This window comes from Poecilia formosa, unplaced genomic scaffold (genome assembly GCF_000485575.1).
Source record: "Poecilia formosa unplaced genomic scaffold, Poecilia_formosa-5.1.2 Scaffold3, whole genome shotgun sequence".
Lineage (NCBI taxonomy): Eukaryota > Metazoa > Chordata > Actinopteri > Cyprinodontiformes > Poeciliidae > Poecilia > Poecilia formosa.
In genome coordinates, this window is record NW_006799942.1 from 5,056,252 (window position 1) to 5,076,084 (window position 19,833).

Sequence of the window (19,833 nt, forward strand, 5' to 3'; positions counted from 1 at the left end):
TTTATGAAATGCAGTTTTTTTAGTGCTGTTTTTCTACATATGACTTTTTCCTCTAGTGAAGAATCCTGAAATGTAAAAGTGTAGGAAATTGTGGCTCTCAAGAGCCTCCACTTGACTTCTTTTGACACCGAGAGGTATTAGAGGATGTACCACATAATTAAATTGTCCAGATGCTATCACATGCAGCGCTCTGCAGTGGTATTCAGAAGAAGTTAAGATTGCAGTTCACCTCTAGCTGTGAAGGGGATTATTCATGTGTTAAAGTGACCTGGTAAAAAGACTTGAAACTAACTGAGAATCAGTGAAAAACTGATGTTTACACTCACTCTCCGTCCAAACTCATTAATTTTTCTTCTAATGTGAGAAAAGAATGAGCAGAACATTCAGTTTCTATATGCAAAGTTGGTAGAGATATGAATCAAAAAGGTTACTGAGACCTTCTCCTTATCACCTATGATCTGTAAGTCCATTGACACCTGGGATTTAGCAAGCTGAGGTTTGTCAGGTAAATGATCGGTTTCGCAACAAGCCCCACACGTGTCTGAAGACTCTCAGGTGTTGCGTAACACCATGCCAGATCCCCTACACTGATTTATTTATGCAGGAAAACTAAAGGAAAACCACGGATCTTTGCTTACACCATATTATCAGAGTTTAACAAGAAAACACAAAATCAGTCAACAAATAATAATTCCCCACATGTTACTCCATAAGTCCCTCCATCACAGTTTCTGTGGTTTTGTGTTATTTCCATCAAAGGTTATGAAAAAACAAAAACATTTTGTTGTCTTCGTGTTTTTATTTTTTATCTTTTCAAAGCTAATCTCTACATGCAGTCATAAGGAAACATCAAAGCCCTAAAAACAGGAATAAAAAGAGTCTTGTAAAATGTGACGTTTCAGCCCTCCACCCACACCCAACAGGTTTTAGTGCAACTTTAATGGCCATTGCCAATAAAAAGATTCCTTGTGTTTGCACGTTACACCAGCATGACAATAAAACGAGGAATGGAATAAAATCAGGGTGGAAGGACCGACAGGGTGTTGCCAGGAACAGGTAAATAAAACCTGGAGAGGAAAGAAAAAAAGTTATTTTGGGGCAGAGAAGTTGTAAAAGTGTCCTGTGGGGTGTTTAAGAGTGGCTGAGGATTCAGACCGCCTTTCATATGCTCACATTCACACACACTGATCACAGCAGGGAAGACTGACAAGATAAAATAATAAACAGAAAGTTAAAGGTGAGTGAATCTTTTTTATTTTATTTTATTTTATTTTTACAAAATAGCTTCCACACATATTGGAAGATTTAAAAAATGTACTTTACTTCTTGCCACTTAATTTATCAATAAATTCTCATTGTGATGGCAAAACCTTATCTTGTGAGCCACAGTTATGCCAAGGATCAAACATATTACAGAGATATTTTTTAAAAAATTGTTTAAAGTACTTTACCTTTATTTATGATGACAAAAATTCTTGTTATATCATAGGTTGTCATGCTAACAGTTATTTCCCGTTGCATCTGGAAACAAAAGCATTTATTTGTTTTGTGAATAATGTTTCAGTTTAAACTGAGCTGGAGCTAAAGCTGATCCAAGCTGTCATAAGGGTATTTAGACTGGAGAAGGACTCATGGATAACAGTCATTAATAAAATAAAATAAAAAACACCAACAAATACAGAAAGATTTAAAACTTTAAACATATAGTTTGGGTGTTTATATGAATATCTTTTATTTATTTAGGTTTACCTGAGAAGACCATCGAAATGAAGTTAATGATCAGTATCGCACTTTTATTTTTGCTGCCCTCCTGTGCAAGCCAAACATCAGGTAAGCTTCGCCTCTTTACATACATAAAACATTTGTTCCCTCTGTCTTGGTTTTCAACTTATCATTCTTTCAGTATTTGATGCATCAAACCCGTCACTTGTATTTCTTCTTTCCAAGTCGTCTACATTGAGTCCTCTCCCGAACCACTTGATGGTGTAATCCAGACTAAGATTAAAGACACAGTGTCTCTGGTCTGTACTCTTAATGGCACGCATGAGGATAAGGAGTTGGTGTGGCTGAGGAATGACGCTATGATTAAACTGAATGATGGAAACAAAGAGAATAGAAGCTGTGTGTGCATCAATCCTGTCATCCAAAAGGATGATGGCGCCACGTTCACCTGTCAGCTGAAGAGCAATTCCTCCCATTCGGCCTCCGTCACCCTCAATGTCACATGTGAGTCCATTAACGGATGTTTACACTAATCATGAGGTGAACTTTTTAAAAAAATAACAAGAGATTAAAAGTTTGAGATTATTTTTTTAAATCTTGGTTCATTCTGGTATTATATGGTTCGGATTCAACTTTTGCCTTTGACATTTTAAGGTCTTTGTGTTAAACATGGTTTCAGTTTGAAAATGTTTTCAGCACCGTTTTTCTTATAAAACTAATTTTTGTAATTTTCTTGCTATTTTTATCTATGAAAAACCAGGAAGTCGCTTTACATTCAGTGTAGATTTCCATGAAGTGTAACATCCTGCATTGAGTGTCGTTATCTAAGAGCTACACAAACACATAAAAGAAAAAATGTGTTGCAGATTGAATGAGTGAAGAGGTGGTTTTAAACTATGAGAAAATGAAAAGAAATTAGCCCAATATTATCCATCAAAACATAGATAACTGTATCCTGTTGTAGACTGAAAATGATTGTGGTTCTTAGTTTTGATGCATTTAATAAAGCTGAAAAGAAAAAGGATTTCCAGTATTTGACATGAGATGTTCAAGACAAAATTGCCCATTTTCAATCTCAGGCCAGGTAATTATTTTTAAAAAGCAATCTTATGACTCCTAAAACAAATCACATCTAAAAGGAACAATTTATGACTGATGCATCTACTATTAAACCAATGTTACTTATATTATTAATGCCCTTTTTTTATGGATATTTCAAGATCTTTCACTCTTTAGTTTATGTTAATTGTTTCAGGTTGTAAAAATAGGAACCCACATTAAAAATTCAATTCCTTTAAAAAAAAATACAATTCAATGTTGTTCTTTTAATTTTTTGTTTCTGGAAAAGAAAATGATTTAATTTTAGCTTAAAACTAAGTATTAACCTGATTCCCCTTATTAAATAAAATATATAAACACAAATGGATTTTCTCGCTAAAGAAAAAATGGGAACACCCTATCTCCTAATAACTGGTCTAACCTGCTTTGGATGAAATTACTTCATCAATTTCCTGTCTTACACATCTTGCATTGACTGTAAAAGTGTGTAGTTTTACTTCAACAGAAGATTGTGTTATAATCTGAGAAGTATTTTAGGATTTTTGGAGAGTTGTTCTATTATCAATTTTTCTGTGCAACACGTTAGATTTGAGCATTTTATGATGATTCATGAAGTAGTAAAGAACAAAATGGCACTGCGTGGAAGCCACGCCCAAACAGCCTGGACAGCGTAGAGGTTTTGCTGTCATTGTTTTTATTTGATATTGCCATCATGTGTCCCTTTGATTCCAACTCAAAATAAAATCAGAAAAAGGTGTCCTAACCATACCGCTGATTGCTGCCTTATAGGATGAACATCACAACCCTGTTGAGTCTCAGCTAATTCCCCACATCAAATGTTCAGAAGCATGTTAAACCTGCTCATTTGTTTTAGTGTCAATATTTTTTTTTTTCTCAGATTCCGCAGACCTCTCTGGTTCAGAGAAAGTTACATTAGAAGAAGAGGAATCACTGGACCTGCAATGTGACATGAGGGCCAATCCTTTGGCAACGTCAGTGACGTGGCAACTAAATGGAACCTTGGTGGATCTATCGACAGGTGGCTTCATTATAACCAACGACGGCATTAACACCAAGCTATATGCCAAGAAAGTGGACAGAAGCCTGCATGAAGGCAGCTACCAGTGCACGGTAACCTCTCCCGGCTATGGACCGCAGAGCAAGACTTTCCAAGTCACTGTCACAGGTCAGTTCCCCCACTGAGAGCTTTAAATGTTTACAGAAACCTGAACAATCTACACAAATAATACCCCACAGATTAGCCAGGGCTTATCTGATTTCATTTGTCTTTGTCCACAGATAAGACCATAAAGTTCCCGCTGATGCCGACGATTGCGGGAGTGGTGGTGGTGGCCCTCACAACTCTTCTCGCCATAGTTTCACGGTGGAGGGTGATTGCAAAGGTAACACACGCAAAGCAAACTCAAACGTTACTCATTCAATTCTTCCAGCACAAATTTCTTAAGAGTTTCATTCTCCTTCAACAGTGCTGCAAATAAGTGATCTGAAAGAACCTGGTCCTCTGCACTGTCATGAAGTGAGACCTTCGACGAAGCCTTCTGCGTGGTGCAAGAGATTTTGATCACCCAGTTATATGGCTTTTTCTTATTTAATTTCTGACATTTTTGGACTTTACCCAAAGCTAAACTCTCTCCCCACCTAATTAGTAAACAAATAAATAAGATAGTTGTATTTCCTGGAAGAACTGAACATGTAAGTCAGTAAGTTTTAAATCGTATTAAGTTATTTTAGTTTAATTTTAATAGATTCAAACAAGATTTGTTATTCTATTGTGTTTCCATTATTATTTTCTTTTTAGTTCAGGCTACAATCATCACGTTGTTCCCTTGTTTCTGGGGAAGACAGAAGAGTTGGCTTTCCCACACTAACAGCTCAATAAGCATTTTTCCTGTGCTAAATATTCAAATGTATGTCAAAATGTACAAACTTGTGTATACTGTAATTTATATAGTAAACACACTGTAATGAGGGATTTCAGAATCATGCAATGAGGCATTAAATGTAGTATAACAGAAGAAATAAACCTATTTATCTGTTCCACAAAGAAAAAACCCCCAAAATGATTCACAAAGTTGAACAATTTTAAAAGAAATACAATGTAAATATGGAGTCAGCAGAGAAAGAAAGGATTTAACTTAACTTAAGATGAATGAGTTTGTGTTTGATGCTTTGTTAGGACAAAAAAACAAAACTAAATTCAAAATAAAGCTATGTTAAATTTTGGTTTGGAATTGAACTGGGTTTATTCACTCTAGCTTAGGAGACATAAACATTGACAACTTTTGATGCTAGCAATGATTTAATACCAAATTCATATCCTGACCTGTTATTTAGAGTTGACAGTTAAATTAAGAAACCTATTTCCAAAAAATCACAAAACTTTGTATGTCAAAAATGTTTTTTTTAAAAAAAAAAAAAAACTATTAACTCTTTATTTTTAAATGAAGGAAAAGCATTTCTCTTAAAACACTAAGCACTTTTTTGAATTTTTAAATATTTAACATGTTTATCAATGCATATGTGTATCTTAATGTTGCTTGTCATTGTCGTCATATGTATATATAATTGTATAATGTATAAGTACAAGTACTCCTATTTCTTTTTTCGTACAAAGTACAGACATAAATCAGTGATTCTCAAGAAGTTATGCTATCAGCTAAAGGACAAAAAATCAGTAGCTCTCTGATTGTTCAGATAACTATTTTAAAGCTTCACTTCGTGTAATAGCATCCGAATTTAATTCAACCACCATAACATATTTCGGTGTCTTGTAAAGCGTTATTTTTGAATCTAATTTCTCTGAGGTTCACATGTCCACTGAACTTTAGCTCCTGACTCAACAATAAAGCCCAGGCTTGTTAAAATCATGTTATACATTTACTCTTAATGTGACAAAAGGACAGGGATTATGAGGTTGTGTGGTTCAAGGTCTGGATCTTTGTTTTCCTGCCCATGAATAAACACTCTGGAGGGTTACATGAAAGAAGGCAACGCCAGCTGCTCTGATGTAAACCACGTGTTGATTAAATAAACAAAACTGATATACACATTTGCTGTGTGATAGGAAACTTTTTTGTGACAGTTGAATATCATATTATTTTAGAATTTAATGAAACACGTAGCTGAAGAAGAAATCTCCTGTGGGGAAGCTTCAAGAGACGCCGCCATGTTTAAAAACAGCAGAAGAAAAATTCTTCATGACGTGTATGAAGACCCTGAGAAACAGATTTTTGCCCTCTGCCACATGGCTGCCAAATCGCTCCGACCCTTGAAAGCATTTCACACACAGGTTTAAAGTGGCGTCTGCCAATCACTTTACCTTCAAACCTGTCTGTGGAAATACGATTCACATTATAGTGTGAACACACAAGCACAAGAAAAATCTAAAAATATAATACAAGCACCACGTGACAAACAAGAAGGGCGACTGCCAACAGGGCATTTTTGAAAAACATTACACTGCAATAGTACAAGGTAAATTAGAGGTATCAAAGTAAACATAGACTTCAAGGTCACTTAAGGACGATCGACATCTGACTATATTCTGTAGTTTCTGATGAAGTTAAACAGTTGAAAATGTTATTTGGTGATAATATCAATAATATCGACACTTTGGTTTCAAAAAACAAAATTAATATTTCAACATGAAACCTTTATTTATTTGTTATTGCTAGCTTACATTGTTTTTTATTTGTTTTGTTTGTTTGTTTTTAAGAAAAAAGGAATGGCTTCTAAATAAATAGTATTCTCTTGTATTATTGAGCCTTACTGGTTTAAATGTCATTTACATTTAAAGCAACATATGAAGTATGTCTCTTTGATTCCAACGTGGCAAATCAACCTCAGTCCAACTATGTTGTTATGATGTTCATTTTCTGAAATGTTATCTTTACAAGACGGAAATCTGTTTCCGTCTTGTAATACTGTTCTCTAATATCCTGGATATAATCAAGATGTTTCTGGTAAATGTGAAACAGGGTTTAAGTTATTTCAATAGTGATTATTTTTTTTATCTTGGATTTGTATACAGCCTATTTCTTATTTTTAAATTGTGAACATTGAACTTAACTGATGCAAGTCAGCAGTGTTTAGAGAAGTCTTGATTCAGCTGGTCAGGCAATAGTCAGACCTGGGTGTTGCTGGTAGAACCTTTTTTATACATATAATTACATGTTTTATTGATTTTCTGAACATAATGTCACATAAAACACAAACAGTAACAAAAACAAAAACAAAATTGCTGGGAAATTTTAAACTTGTCAAGAAAGAGATTTTCTTTAACCAAGTAGTTTTCATCAATTGATTCATGATTTAACAAGAGGGTGTTGGTTACAATTTCACTGACGGGCAGATTATTTTTGAATGCCGTTATCTCCTTAAACAATAAGATGAAAATTCAAAAACTGCTTAATTTTTTTGGGTTATCTAGTTGTTGTTTTTAATCATCAGTTTGAACATTTGAAACAAATAAAGCAAAAACAAGAAAGAAAATGTTCCTTCATAACTGAATGTTATTCCTCTGTTCTATATTTATATTTTTATCCTCTTCAAATATATTTGCAACCTTTATGTCTTGTAAAGAACTTTTTTTTCACCAATACGAAAAGTGAAGACGGCATACATTAATTATTGGGCATTTTCAACATTATAATTAAGAAAAATATTTTGTGGCAGTACATATTTTGTGATTTTGTATCTCTAGTAAGTATTTGAATTTTAAAAATATCAATCTTAGTATTCAAGAAATTTCCCAAGAATGTTTGCAAAAAATATTTCTTCTGTTTTGAATCTTACTTCCACCTAAAATATATTAGTTTTCAAACTAATGCTAAATTACTAAAACTGTAATAATTAAAGATAAAACCAAGAATGGCAGAACCAGTTCCCAATAATATCTTGCACTATCATTACAAAATTACAAAGAAATATGAAAACTATGTTGATTTAAACATCCATAAAAAAAGATAAGTGCAAGGAAAGCAGACCATAAAACAATAAAACCATAAAATAATTACAAAAAGGATAGCAAAACACAATAAAATAGAAAGGGTGAGTCAGAATAAAAGTACTAAAATCTTACAAAACAGATTGGCACATAAATATTCTTTCCATCTCTTTAAAAAAAACGTGACCAACGCAACGTGCTACGTCATCGTGCAGCGTGAAGAGCGTGGTGATGTGGTTATACGCTGTGGTCCACCGCCAAATTCAAATTGTAAGGAAAAAAGGGGGAGAAAGGGAGCAGCTGCAGCAGAGGACCGACGATTATCACAAGTATCTGTTTGGGGTGAGTTATTGACGCTGTGAAAATACTTTTCCCCTCTTTCTAACTTTTAAAAGCTGCCTCTAGTCGTAGCATGTCGAGTTATTATTATTTTATAAAGGAAAACGGGGTTCCTTTATAAAATGAAGACCACGAACAAACCTTTCAATGTTAATACATCTGTGTTATTTTTAAGCTTGAGGCGCGGTTGCTAAGGAATGTGAAAAGTTTGTAACTTTTAACGTAAAGAAGAGCGTTGAATCTCAGTTATTTGTTCTGGGGGTGTTTGTAAAGCAGTTACTGTCGACTGGAGTTAAAACAGGGCAGGGCAGTCTGCACGGCAACACACACACACACACACACTGTTTCAGACACATTGTCTGAAACAACAAAAGAAAGTGAGGCTCCGTTAACATGATTATCGTTGCTTGATTGTGAAGGTTGTTACGGGTCATTTTTCACCTTCTGAATATTTTTCACACTTCTTGACAGTTTCTCTCTGAAAATTCCTTTAAAAAAATATAAAAAATTGTCAATTAAATGGTCTTAAACGTGTTCTACTTTTTGTTTGTTTTACTTTTTGTTTACTTGTTAGTGCTGCATTCAAAGTAATGGAGCAATTCCCCTCGCCTGTTTTCCCTCTCCCACTAATTTGGGTTTCTGGAAAATACTCTTGGTGTGAAAAACGTATCTGAATTGTTTAACCACTGCTGCTACTTGGATTTTCTCTACCTCAATAAGAACTATTGATGTTTTTACATTTTCTTTGTGTAAATATTGTGAAATTATTTTTTTGTTCAGTATTGTTATACCTGCTCATGACTATGTATAGTTGTGCCTTGTTTATCCAAGTTATACTTAAGTCTCTTACTTAAAAAAAAAATGTTTAGATTTGGCTAACATATTTTGCTGTTTTCATTTTATTTCAGTCTTGTCAGTACAGAGTCACACATCATGGATGGGTTTGGAAGAGCTGTGGTTGGAGTCTGGCGGGCGCACACAGTCCTGGATGAATCGGATGGGGCAGAGAGCTCCCCAGAAGTTTCTGATCGTTTCCGTAAGATGCCCTCTTCAACCTCCCTCGGCTCCCTGCGGATGTCTTTGCGGAAGCGGCTGCCACTCCGGTCAGTTCAGGCAAACTCTCTCCCGGAACCGTCAACCACAGAAATCCAGAAGGAGCAACCCAAACCCAGCACGGCCCGCAAGCTCTCCCGCAGTGCCAGGAACTCCATCAACCAAATGTGTCAGGTGAGTGTTTGCATCATGACTTGCCTTCTGTGTATGTTATGCATGAAGTTAAGTGGCTTTGTTTGATTGCCTCAGAGGTTTCAAAGGACCAGAGAGTTTTCACGTGAGGAGTGCTTGGTGGCCACCCCGGGTCGAGACCCAGAAATTGCAGGTGCATCATCTTGCACTCCACGGCGTACTCCTCGTCGAGCTGCAACACCCAGACGCACCCCTAGATCTGCTGCCAAACCCGGCCGCACGCCGGGGTCTAGAGAACGAAAGACCCCTGAAGCATCTGTACGTGGGGTGAAAACGGGGAGAGGCAGGAGGCAGCTGGTCCGAATGGCTGCTCTGCGAAGTCCCTTTTCTTCCCCAAACACAGAGAAGCAGAGAATGTGAGTTACATAGTTGACTTCTTTTTGAATGCTTTATTACTTAGTCCTGATTTTAAACCCTTTTTTGGTGTACTTTTGTTGCTTTTTTTGTTTTTTTGTTTGTTTTTTTTTTAGAAAATTTGACAAAGATTTGGAGTCTGTTTCCAGTGGAATCAGAAGGCTCAAACATCTGTCCAAGGCTTTTGATGACATAATTCAAAGAGAGGACAGGTAAAGTTGTGTTTTTCCTAAATGGGTGTTTTTATTTAGTTTTGTTTCTCTTGTTTAGTAGTTTTTTTTATGATATAATAAAGAGCATTTGATAAAGAGAGTACCTTCTTGTATCTGAGAAGTGTCAAAGGCTTGTTGAGGCGGGTCCAGAATCCAGTGCAGATTGTGGGTCTCCAGGCTTCGTCTCCTTCACCCGCCCTCTCAACATTCTTCCCGCCTCAGTTTGAAACTGTGCCTCTGTTTCTGGTATTCGGATAAGTGGGGGTGGTGGGCGTGAGAAATTGGAGCCAGATGAAATGACAAAAATGTGGGTGTCTTTTTTGCATCACTTCCTGTGTTGACATTCAAAATCCAAAAGCAGCGCCAGAACCGTAAACAATCAGACATTGTTAAAGGCGGAGACACATGAACAGTGAGATTGTGTGATATCTGTTCAGGATGCATGTCTCTATGGGTGATCCTTGCTGTAAAAAAAAAAAAAAAAATTGCATAATTAGAAGTTTATTTCTCTACAGGGAGCTCAGGCATCCCCTGATTGTGGAGTAGGACCCAAGGTAACTTAACTCCTGGAAAGACGTTTAACCAAACCTGAGCACCGTTACTAATTTCAGCATGAAAATGCATGAAGACGCCCCCTCATGCCTCTCTGTCTGGCTTCACAAACTAAGCCTTGAAAATCTAACATTCTAACAGTTTGTCATTTAATGAATAACTCACTGTTCAAGCAAGGAATGTTTTTCTTTGGTCACGTTGCACAATTATTCTTACAGGTTTCAAGAGAGCTTGAAGGGACTTGATGATGTATTAAAACTACTGATGGAAAGCTGTGATATTAAAAATCTGGCATCTCTAGTGTCACAGATATTGTTGCATGCACAAATAATTTATGATTTCTTTTTTTTTTTTTTTTTTTTTAACCGTAACAATGTTAATTTTAAACAATTTTTTAATGGCAGGATATTGTTTTTGAAACTTATTTTTGACTGTCCAGTCCCACATGGTTTATATAAATTCATCATAACCATGATCGTCATATTCATTTTGTTTTCACCCTTTTCCAGGGTGGAATAATCATCTTCATTCAGTGTAATATGTTTTTATAGTAGATTTTCGCCAATCCAAACAGGGTGAACATTTTTGATGTTTTTCCCATGTTCATCCATGCCCCCTAAATTACATTTTTCAAAATGTCATTTAGCAAGTTTTGTCTTGACAAGATCGTTTTTTTTACAGTTTGAAATAAACTTCTGGCATATTTCAGACTTGATATCTGACTAAATTCTGTAATACTAAATACTGTACATCCTGTTTTTGTGTTCCATACAGGCCTGGTTCAAGCAAATGTCCTGGAGGGGCGATGATGAGAAAGTTGGACGCTAGTGGCAAACTCAGTCGGTCCAACCTCACGCGCCGCGCATCAAACCTCTCCAACACACTGGGAGGATGGGCCAACACAGCTGTGAACTCTATCCGGAAACCAAACTGAAGCACACAGAGCCTTCAGTAGCCTTTAAAGGCCTTTAAAGGTGTTATTGTGATGTCACTGTTACATGTACTGAGAAACCTTCCCATAGCTGCTTGATTTTTGTCTCCTTGTATGTTTAGCATTATTTGTGAGTCTTGTTTACATGTCTCAGGTTAGCTCTGTAGGGTGAAGATCCTCATAACTACCAAAGGGATTGTGGTGTTGAAACAATATATTTTAGTTACATATCCTAACTAGTATAAAGAAATGCTGCACTATACTCAGATTGTAGCTGTAAAACTAACACTAAGTGTTCTGAGAGTGTACAGGTAGTTTGTCTTTACCATATGTGTATGTAGAAATCTTAATGTTTTTATACTCTTTTTATATTCCTTTTAATAAACCAAATTTTTATATTTTTCCTTTTTTATGTATGTGTAATGGGACCTTTTTTTTTATACATATATAGCCTAGGTAATATTTAAATGGGCACTTTCTAGCAGAGGTTGTTGCTTGCAGTGGTCTGTGAATGATTCATGCTCCAATACAGTACACATAAATCATCAGATAATGTGATGGGGGGGAAGAGCTAAAGGCTCGTTACCAGATGATGGCAGTGATGATGATGTTATGAAGAAAAATCCAGTGAGTTATTAGCGTAGTGACGGCCTCAAATGAAGCAAAACACTTTTTTTTCTTCGCTGTGCTTCCTTTTTCTGAATTAATGGGGAAGAAGGGAGAATCTGCCTAACTGTGAAAAGGAATTATACAATAAAAACTGCAAGTCAACATAAGTCTCCTTTTATATATATGTGTATAAATGCATTTGTTTGAAACGACATGTTGGGTAACCTAAAACTGTTCTTGTAAATTATTTTGAGTTAATTTGTTTTATTGCTTTCCAAATTAATAGATTCAAACATTTTGGGTTAGAAAAAAAGGGCTTGTTTTTGTTCGACAATGAAAGGCTTTCAATTTGGCAGTCATTTATTTTGTCACACTGCTAATGCAAATGCTTTCTAGAAATCCTGAGTTGATACCTTCATAAAACCACAGTTTATCGTAATCACAGCAGCACGTTTTTCAAGAATGTATCAGCTCTGTACATCCTAAAACTGAAATTTCTCCCCATTCCTTTTAGAATAGTTCCACATCAGTCAGATTAGATGTAAAATGTCTTTTCAGTCAGAATAAGTCTGGAAGGACATTTTCAGTTGCATGTAGGTTTGAACACATGCATGTTTTTGATATAAACCATTCTGTTTTTCTGAAAGATTAACCCTGTCTAAAGCCCTGTTTCTGAGTTTCTTTCATTACAGTACTGTCAGATACTGAGCTATTAGCATGTCATGAGACTGCCTTAGAACAGTCTTCAGTCAGAGGCCTCTTCAGATTTGTTGCTTGACTGACTGCTACCAGAGATCCTTCCTCTCCACAGTATCACTATTAACACCTATTTGAAGATACTGGTTATGAGGTACAATTACATTTAATTTCCGTTTGGGATACATACAAATATTTTTGAAACTGAATTGAATTAAAGATTGTAGAAAATATTACAGCACTACTTTGCCACACGGTAAAATGTATTCTATGAGGAAAGGCACCATCGGTGGTGAAAAGCTGAGCATTTTTCTTAAGATTATACTTCCCTCATGTGGTGTATTCTGGTCACATCATCTGAAAAAAATAACTGCTCGGTTTGTCCCTTGTTGGTTCCCGTTGGGTTCAGATTGCACCTCCTCCGTCTCTCCGGCTTTGTACCCAAAGCTGAACACACGCCGCGGATAGCTTCTCCAGGATACCGGGGCTGCATAACGTCGAAGAATGGCTCTCCACGTTCCCAAGCCCCCTGGCTTTGCCCAGATGTTAAAGGATGGCGCAAAGGTCAGAATAAATCGGCATGTAGATTTCTTGGAGTACTTTAAAGAGGGCAACATGGAAGTTAGCATGCTAGCTACAGCTAGCCATGAGTTAGCATGTTCATTCACAGTCATGTGGGAGCTTTCTAGAAAGAGGCAGGCCGCTTGAAGCTGGTGGTCCCGCGTCCGTAATAGAAGACAAAATTCAGTTTCTTAAACGCCTTTGACATTTCTTTATCAGCGTACATGTCAATATCTACGTCTGTTGGTTAAATGATGCTGCAATGATAAATGATTATGAAGCTGCAGGCACACCCAGTTAGCCTTCAGCTAGCTGTCGCCTCTGAGAGTGATGCTGTGAATGTCTAATACATCCTGTTATGGCTCGTTTCACAAGGAGCCATAAAACTCACCTTCAGTTTAAAAATAAAGTTATCTCTTTCTTTACAAGTTGTTCCACTTTTCACTAATTGCTGCGCATCTCACCAGACTTGTATATATCAATTCATATTTATTTTTTACAAAAGTTACTATAACAGGTTTCCTGCTATTTTAAAAAATAATGAAATTAGAATTTTTCATTTCCCAATTCTGGCAAAAATATTTAAAGATCTTATTTTAATCATTGTTCATTGTCCCTTTAATTAAAAAAATAAAACTTTTTTTTTGGCAAAAGTGGTTTTCGATGTTGCATTTATTTATTTGTGGATGCTGTCATTTATCTTAAATTTTACGCAGTACAACATAACATTTTGTGCAATTTATTGATTATGTTGAATTTTAAGTTACAGAATCACTAAAATATTGTTTTTTTTTTCTTTTTCTGTTTTTGACCATCTTAAATTGAGGTTTTAAATTGCACCTGGTTTAGATCCAAACAAAGCTATGTCACACACAGTTGTTAAATATTCAGAAATAAAACAGATGTATCTCAGATCTACAATTGTAATTAAAAAATCTGTATTTTCCACGTTTTACAATTGTTTTGGTGACAAGGTGCCAAAAAATAAGTAAAACAGCTCTTTATCAAATTGCTGGAATCGGCTTTGAAAGTTTACTTTATTATTTTCTAAATGTACAGATAATAAAACGTCACTAGTCAGATATTTCAAGTATGTTGGAATTGTAATATTTGTTTAAGTCCTAACGTAAATTCATAGTAAAAGTAACCACAAATTTTATATCGATATATAGCTGAAAATTTCCCTTTGTTTGTAGAAGGCACACTGTAACTTACCAAAACGTTTCTTTTGTCAAAACAGCACTTTTCAGGACTTGAAGAGGCAGTCTTTCGTAACATCAGAGCTTGTAAGGAGCTTTCTCAGACCACACGCACTGCATATGGACCCAATGGTAAGCATTTTCCTCCGACAAAAGTATATTCGAAGAGATAAAAAATCTAGTACCAAAATCAGATAGGCAAATAATAAAAAAAACTGTCAAATGTTCCAGGTATGAATAAAATGGTCATCAACCACCTGGAGAAGCTGTTTGTCACCAACGACGCAGCAACGATCCTCAGAGAACTTGAGGTGAAGACTCTCTGATAACCATCATGTTCTATCTGCTCAAAATTAACTGAAAAATTAATGTGTTAATTATTTCTCTTTTTTTACTTTTTTTTTTCTTTCTTTTTTTTCAAGGTGCAACACCCAGCCGCCAAAATGATAGTGATGGCGTCCCACATGCAGGAGCAGGAAGTAGGTGACGGCACCAACTTCGTGCTGGTGTTCGCTGGAGCTCTGCTGGAGCTGGCTGAAGAGCTGCTGAGGATGGGCCTGTCTGTGTCAGAGGTGATCACATGGCAGCTGCTGAACATTGTTGTCGATAGCTGCGTTTTTATTGACCATATATTTGCCCAAATTGGAATTATGAAAATAAATTTGCTTAATGATAACATGCCGATTTAAAAAAACTCATGCTTTTTGATAAAACGTTTTTGAGCTAGGATGAGGTGGTTTTTCGGCTGTATAGAAATGTGTGTATTTTATACAAATGCAATGGAGATACTTTTTGCATCATGTGAGTCATGTGATCAATAGCCTGATGTTACTGCTGGCAGAAAAGACAAAGAAGACGACAGGAAAAAGGATAGTGATGTTTTTAAATGACTGATCATGTGTGACTTTATTGCATTTCTTATTTAGTGGAAACAACACTGTTGTGAAATTGTGTTTTTTGGACATAAGCGGAATGTCAACAAAGTTTGACGGATATTTGTAATGAAAACAGTCAAGTTGGAAACTAGTAATTAATGGAACTATATTTGCTCCTGCATATAGATATATTACTGCCAAGTCATATTCCATTTTTAGAGACTACATTAAAGTGTTTGGTCACATATAGTTTTTTTTTTTTTTTTTTTTTTTTTTTTTACATTGTTGCCTATAATGCCAGTGAATGTAGCCATAGCTGTGTGTTTAACAGCATAAAGCATATGCAGCTTTTCCCCCACTCCATCACCATAATGTTTCTTCTGACCTCAGGTCATTGATGGTTATGAGAAAGCGTGTAAAAAGACTCTGGAGATCCTTCCAGACTGCATATGCTCCTCTGCCAAAAACCTCCATGACATTACCGAGGCCACGGCTGTCATCCGTACAGCGGTTATGAGTAAACAGTACGGTAACGAAGACTTCCTCGCCAACCTCATCGCACAGGCCTGTGGTGAGTTGGCAACTTAGACAACCTCAATCAGCTCATCTGTAAAAACGGGTTGACAGCAGTGTCTGACTGTTTTTTGTTTGGTTTGTTTTTCAGTATCCATTTTCCCAGAGTCTGGCAGTTTCAATGTTGACAGTGTCAGAGTTTGCAAAATTTTGGTGAGTGGCTGTTTTTGTTTAATATTGGGGGGGTTTACGTTTGAGGTTGTTTTCTTATAAATATTTGAATCCGTTTTGTGTTTAGGGTTGTGGAGTGACGGCATCCACCGTGCTGCATGGGATGGTTTTTAAGAAGGAGGCAGAGGGAGACATCACATCTGTTAAAGACGCCAAGATCGCCGTGTTCTCCTGTCCCTTTGACTGCATGGTGACAGAGACCAAGGTAACAGACTTTTAAAAGAAAAAAGTTTGGGTTTTTTTGTTATAATTCTTTCATTCTGCTGTATTTGTGATGTTGATGTTTCCTTGACTCGTTAAATTTGTCATGGCCCATTCAGTTTTATTCTCAAACCAGATGCAGACTCAAAAAAGCCCATTGGCTAACAGACAAATGTACTCAGAACATTAATTAAGCTAAAATTATGGAAAAAAAAATATATAATTGCATTATATTTGTTTTCCAATTTTAAAAAGAAGTTGTTTTATTTGTTTATTTGCATCCTTTAATGTATTTCTAATATTATATAGAAAAGCTTAACTGGTTAACTGAAAAATCTACAGGAAGTGTCAGTTTTTATCTGAATAATCATCGATTACTAATATAATCGTTGTTGCTACTCTAATAATTAATGCTCTTGGAAACTATATCCTCTTGCATTACGTATATGACAAAATTAACAGTCCATGTGTTTTGTGTTTGCTCATAGAGCTTTGAGTTATTAAAACATTTTATAGCAAATCATTTCCATCTATTATGAGTCCCATGTTTGAATTTCTGTTAAAATAGACGGCAGCATTTTAATGTGTCACGGCTTAAATTCTGCTGAAGTTTCTTGGTTGGTTCCTAAAAGCAGCGCTGCTTGCTCCACAGGGCACAGTGCTGATAAATAGTGCGCAGGAGCTGATGAACTTCAGCAAAGGGGAGGAGGACATGATGGAGGCGCAGGTGAAGGCCATCAAGGAGGCTGGAGCCAATGTGGTGGTAACTGGAGGCAAAGTGGCTGACATGGCTCTGCATTACGCCAACAAGTACAAGCTCATGGTGGTCAGGTAGGAACACAGAGGCTCAGGTGATAAGATTTAAAGTGAAAGCAAAAAAGGAGCAATTTTAAAACAATTGGACATCCTGGATTTTATACTGAGAAGGTTGGTTACAATTGGAAAACATTCAAGACTGTTACTAACTTTCTCTGGTAAGTGTTAAAGTGCAGGACACTAAAAAGACAAAACATTGGAGTTAAAACCAATAAATTAGCAGAACTTTGGTTTGGAAAATTGCTGAACCAGTCACTAAATTCATGGACAGTGTCCTGTATACAGACTGAAACAAAGTAGATATGTTTACCATAATGCATAGTGCCATCACACAATATATGAACACATCCTTGAATTATCCTTGAATTGAAAAAAACATGCTTTCCTTTTTACCATAGCTTTATTCTCAAGTTTTTGTTTTAAATCTTTCCTGCAGACTGAACTCCAAATGGGATCTCAGAAGGTTATGCAAGACCGTGGGAGCTGTAGCTCTGCCCAAAATGGTGAGTTTACTCATGTTTTACTGTCTTCAGATATGGGAACTGTAATCAAACTAACCTTAACGTCATCCACTCTTAGACGGCCCCGACTCCGGACGAGATGGGTCACTGCGACAACGTCTACCTCACAGAGGTGGGAGACACTCAGGTGGTGGTCTTCAAACACGGCAAGTCTCTTTTTCTTAAATTTACAAATTCAGACCAGATTTATCCTTTAGGACTTTTATGCATGACTTATTGTTTGCTGCGTTCTTTAACAGAGAAAGAAGATGGCGCCATCTCGACGGTGGTCATCAGAGGCTCCACTGACAATCTGATGGACGACATTGAGAGGGCTGTGGATGACGGTGTTAATACCTTCAAGGTTCTGGTCAGGGTAAGTAACTTGTAGAATAAGACTGTCAGCTCAGCAGCCGTGAGACAGGTGCTACAGTTCCCCTCTTCTTCTCCCTCTGCAGGACAAACGACTGGTACCCGGAGCAGGAGCCACAGAGATCGAGCTGGCCAAGCAGATCACCTCATTTGGAGAGGTAACAGAGAGTCGAGTTCTGCTGTTTTATCATTTGATGTCCACATCATCCCAACCTTACGTATATAACCTGTCTCTGTAGTCCTGCCCTGGGCTGGAGCAGTACGCCATCAAAAAGTTTGCTGAAGCCTTCGAGGCGTTGCCGCGGGCGTTGGCCGAGAACTCCGGAGTGAAGGGGAACGAACTCATCTCTAAGCTGTATTCTGCTCATCACGAGGGAAACAAAAACATCGGTTTTGACATCGAGGTGAGGAGATGGAGATGAACTATAATTTCAATTCATTTTAATTAAAAACCTACTATTTGAAGCAGCTGATGGTGTGACTGCCCTGTAGGGAGAAGGTCCGGCTGTGAAGGACATGCTTGAGGCCGGCATTCTGGACCCCTACCTGGTGAAACACTGGGGCATCAGACTAGCCACCAACGCTGCCATAACAGTGCTGAGAGTGGATCAGGTCTGTATAAACACATGGAAAAATATAAAAGTTACTCCAGCTGATATTGAAAGGAGTTGCTTTCTATAGTTGCTTAATTAAAAAGACAGATTGATTAGGTTTTTCCTTTCATAAGGATCTTCTTCCTGTCGACATGGTAATAACTTATCTTTCTGCAGCAGCAGTCTAATGACGAAAGTCCAGATAGATGATTTAGTATGTATGTATATGATCCAGATCATCATGGCTAAGGCTGCAGGGGGACCCAAGACTCCCAAGCAGAGAGGCCACTGGGACAAAGACGGTTGGGATGAGGAGCCTGATCATTTTGAAACCCACCATTAGAGGGCGTACTTGTACTCATAAAGCGCTCTGTCAGTAGGTCTCCGAACAGAAAAGTTGCTCGTTCACAGAACACTGGCATAGTGTTTGGACTCTCACTACTAATGTTGAATTTCACCCCAAAACGTTTTTAAGAGATTTAACTTTTCCCAGTGTGTCTCTAACAACACTAGGTTTGCAGCTGTGTGAAACTGCACAAAATAGTGAATGGTGTGACGGCATGCTGCATGTACGACTGGAAACGGCGCAGGATTATAATGAGAGTGGAGAATTTTGACATGCTCAGTTGACTTGGAGATTTTTGATGTATAAATATTAGCACTTGGACTGGAATGAGAAATTGCTAAATCTGACCTTTTAGTAACATGTGGCCACATTATAGCTTGTCTTGTGACATAATCCTACAAGAAAATTAACTTTCCTCAACTTTCCTTGAGGTATTCCAGCAGCTGTGTTGAACTCAATGCTCTTATTTACATTTAGAAAATATATTAAATTATTATTTTTTTCTTTTCCAGATTATCATGGCCAAACCAGCAGGTGGACCCAAACCTCCCCAAGGCAACAGGGACTTTGATGATGATGACTGAACCTAAAGCTTCCCATCTTAAGTTCCTGCTGCATTCATAAACCTTTTCTACTTGTTTATTTAAAGCTCAACTGTTTGGTTTATTTTGTAGAGAACCTCTGGTTGCATGGATCAACATCATATGTGGAAGAAGAAAGTACAGATGGCTCTGTTTGCTTTTTATGTTCCTAGGTCCCAAATAAAAGGCACTTGTGCTGTCAACTACTGGCTTGGATTTTCCTCATTTTGTGGTTTTGATATGATGCAGGGTATGTTTTTAGAAAACAACCCTTTAACCTTTTTGATTTTTTTCATTCCAAAACTGGAATAGAAAAAAATGTGCATATTTGTGTTGTATATTTGCTGAATAAAATATACA

General features: G+C 36.9%; 3 protein-coding genes across 6 annotated transcripts; all 3 read left to right on the plus strand.

Moving 5' to 3' along the window:
• The first annotated feature begins 531 nt into the window (after positions 1 to 531).
• tmigd1 (transmembrane and immunoglobulin domain containing 1) lies at positions 532 to 5,851 on the plus strand. The gene is made up of 6 exons (XM_007556232.2): positions 532 to 1,237; positions 1,744 to 1,830; positions 1,948 to 2,226; positions 3,680 to 3,967; positions 4,081 to 4,184; positions 4,269 to 5,851. The coding sequence occupies exons 2-6, from the start codon at positions 1,767 to 1,769 to the stop codon at positions 4,278 to 4,280; spliced, it is 747 nt and encodes a 248-aa protein (XP_007556294.1). The 5' UTR covers positions 532 to 1,237; positions 1,744 to 1,766; the 3' UTR covers positions 4,281 to 5,851.
• Positions 5,852 to 7,934: 2,083 nt separating this feature from the next.
• Positions 7,935 to 12,151, plus strand: pimreg (PICALM interacting mitotic regulator). 3 transcript variants are annotated; one of them, XM_016673738.1, is made up of 6 exons: positions 7,935 to 8,089; positions 9,011 to 9,313; positions 9,389 to 9,687; positions 9,802 to 9,897; positions 10,413 to 10,451; positions 11,224 to 11,314. In XM_016673738.1, the coding sequence occupies exons 1-5, from the start codon at positions 7,979 to 7,981 to the stop codon at positions 10,441 to 10,443; spliced, it is 840 nt and encodes a 279-aa protein (XP_016529224.1). In that variant the 5' UTR covers positions 7,935 to 7,978; the 3' UTR covers positions 10,444 to 10,451; positions 11,224 to 11,314. The 3 variants fall into 3 exon arrangements, with proteins under 3 accessions (XP_016529224.1, XP_007556306.1, XP_016529221.1); XM_007556244.2 differs by lacking the exon at positions 10,413 to 10,451 and having other exon boundaries at positions 7,939 to 8,089; positions 8,995 to 9,313; positions 11,224 to 12,151; XM_016673735.1 differs by lacking the exon at positions 10,413 to 10,451 and having other exon boundaries at positions 7,939 to 8,089; positions 9,009 to 9,313; positions 11,224 to 12,151.
• A 935-nt stretch (positions 12,152 to 13,086) lies between these two features.
• cct8 (chaperonin containing TCP1, subunit 8 (theta)) lies at positions 13,087 to 19,681 on the plus strand. 2 transcript variants are annotated; one of them, XM_007556253.2, is made up of 16 exons: positions 13,087 to 13,249; positions 14,487 to 14,577; positions 14,677 to 14,756; positions 14,868 to 15,017; positions 15,711 to 15,891; positions 15,985 to 16,046; positions 16,132 to 16,269; positions 16,918 to 17,096; positions 17,518 to 17,584; positions 17,661 to 17,748; positions 17,842 to 17,957; positions 18,040 to 18,111; positions 18,193 to 18,357; positions 18,446 to 18,565; positions 18,782 to 18,922; positions 19,405 to 19,681. In XM_007556253.2, the coding sequence occupies exons 1-15, from the start codon at positions 13,190 to 13,192 to the stop codon at positions 18,887 to 18,889; spliced, it is 1,677 nt and encodes a 558-aa protein (XP_007556315.1). In that variant the 5' UTR covers positions 13,087 to 13,189; the 3' UTR covers positions 18,890 to 18,922; positions 19,405 to 19,681. The 2 variants fall into 2 exon arrangements, with proteins under 2 accessions (XP_007556315.1, XP_007556321.1); XM_007556259.2 differs by lacking the exon at positions 18,782 to 18,922 and having other exon boundaries at positions 13,089 to 13,249.
• Positions 19,682 to 19,833: the final 152 nt, after the last annotated feature.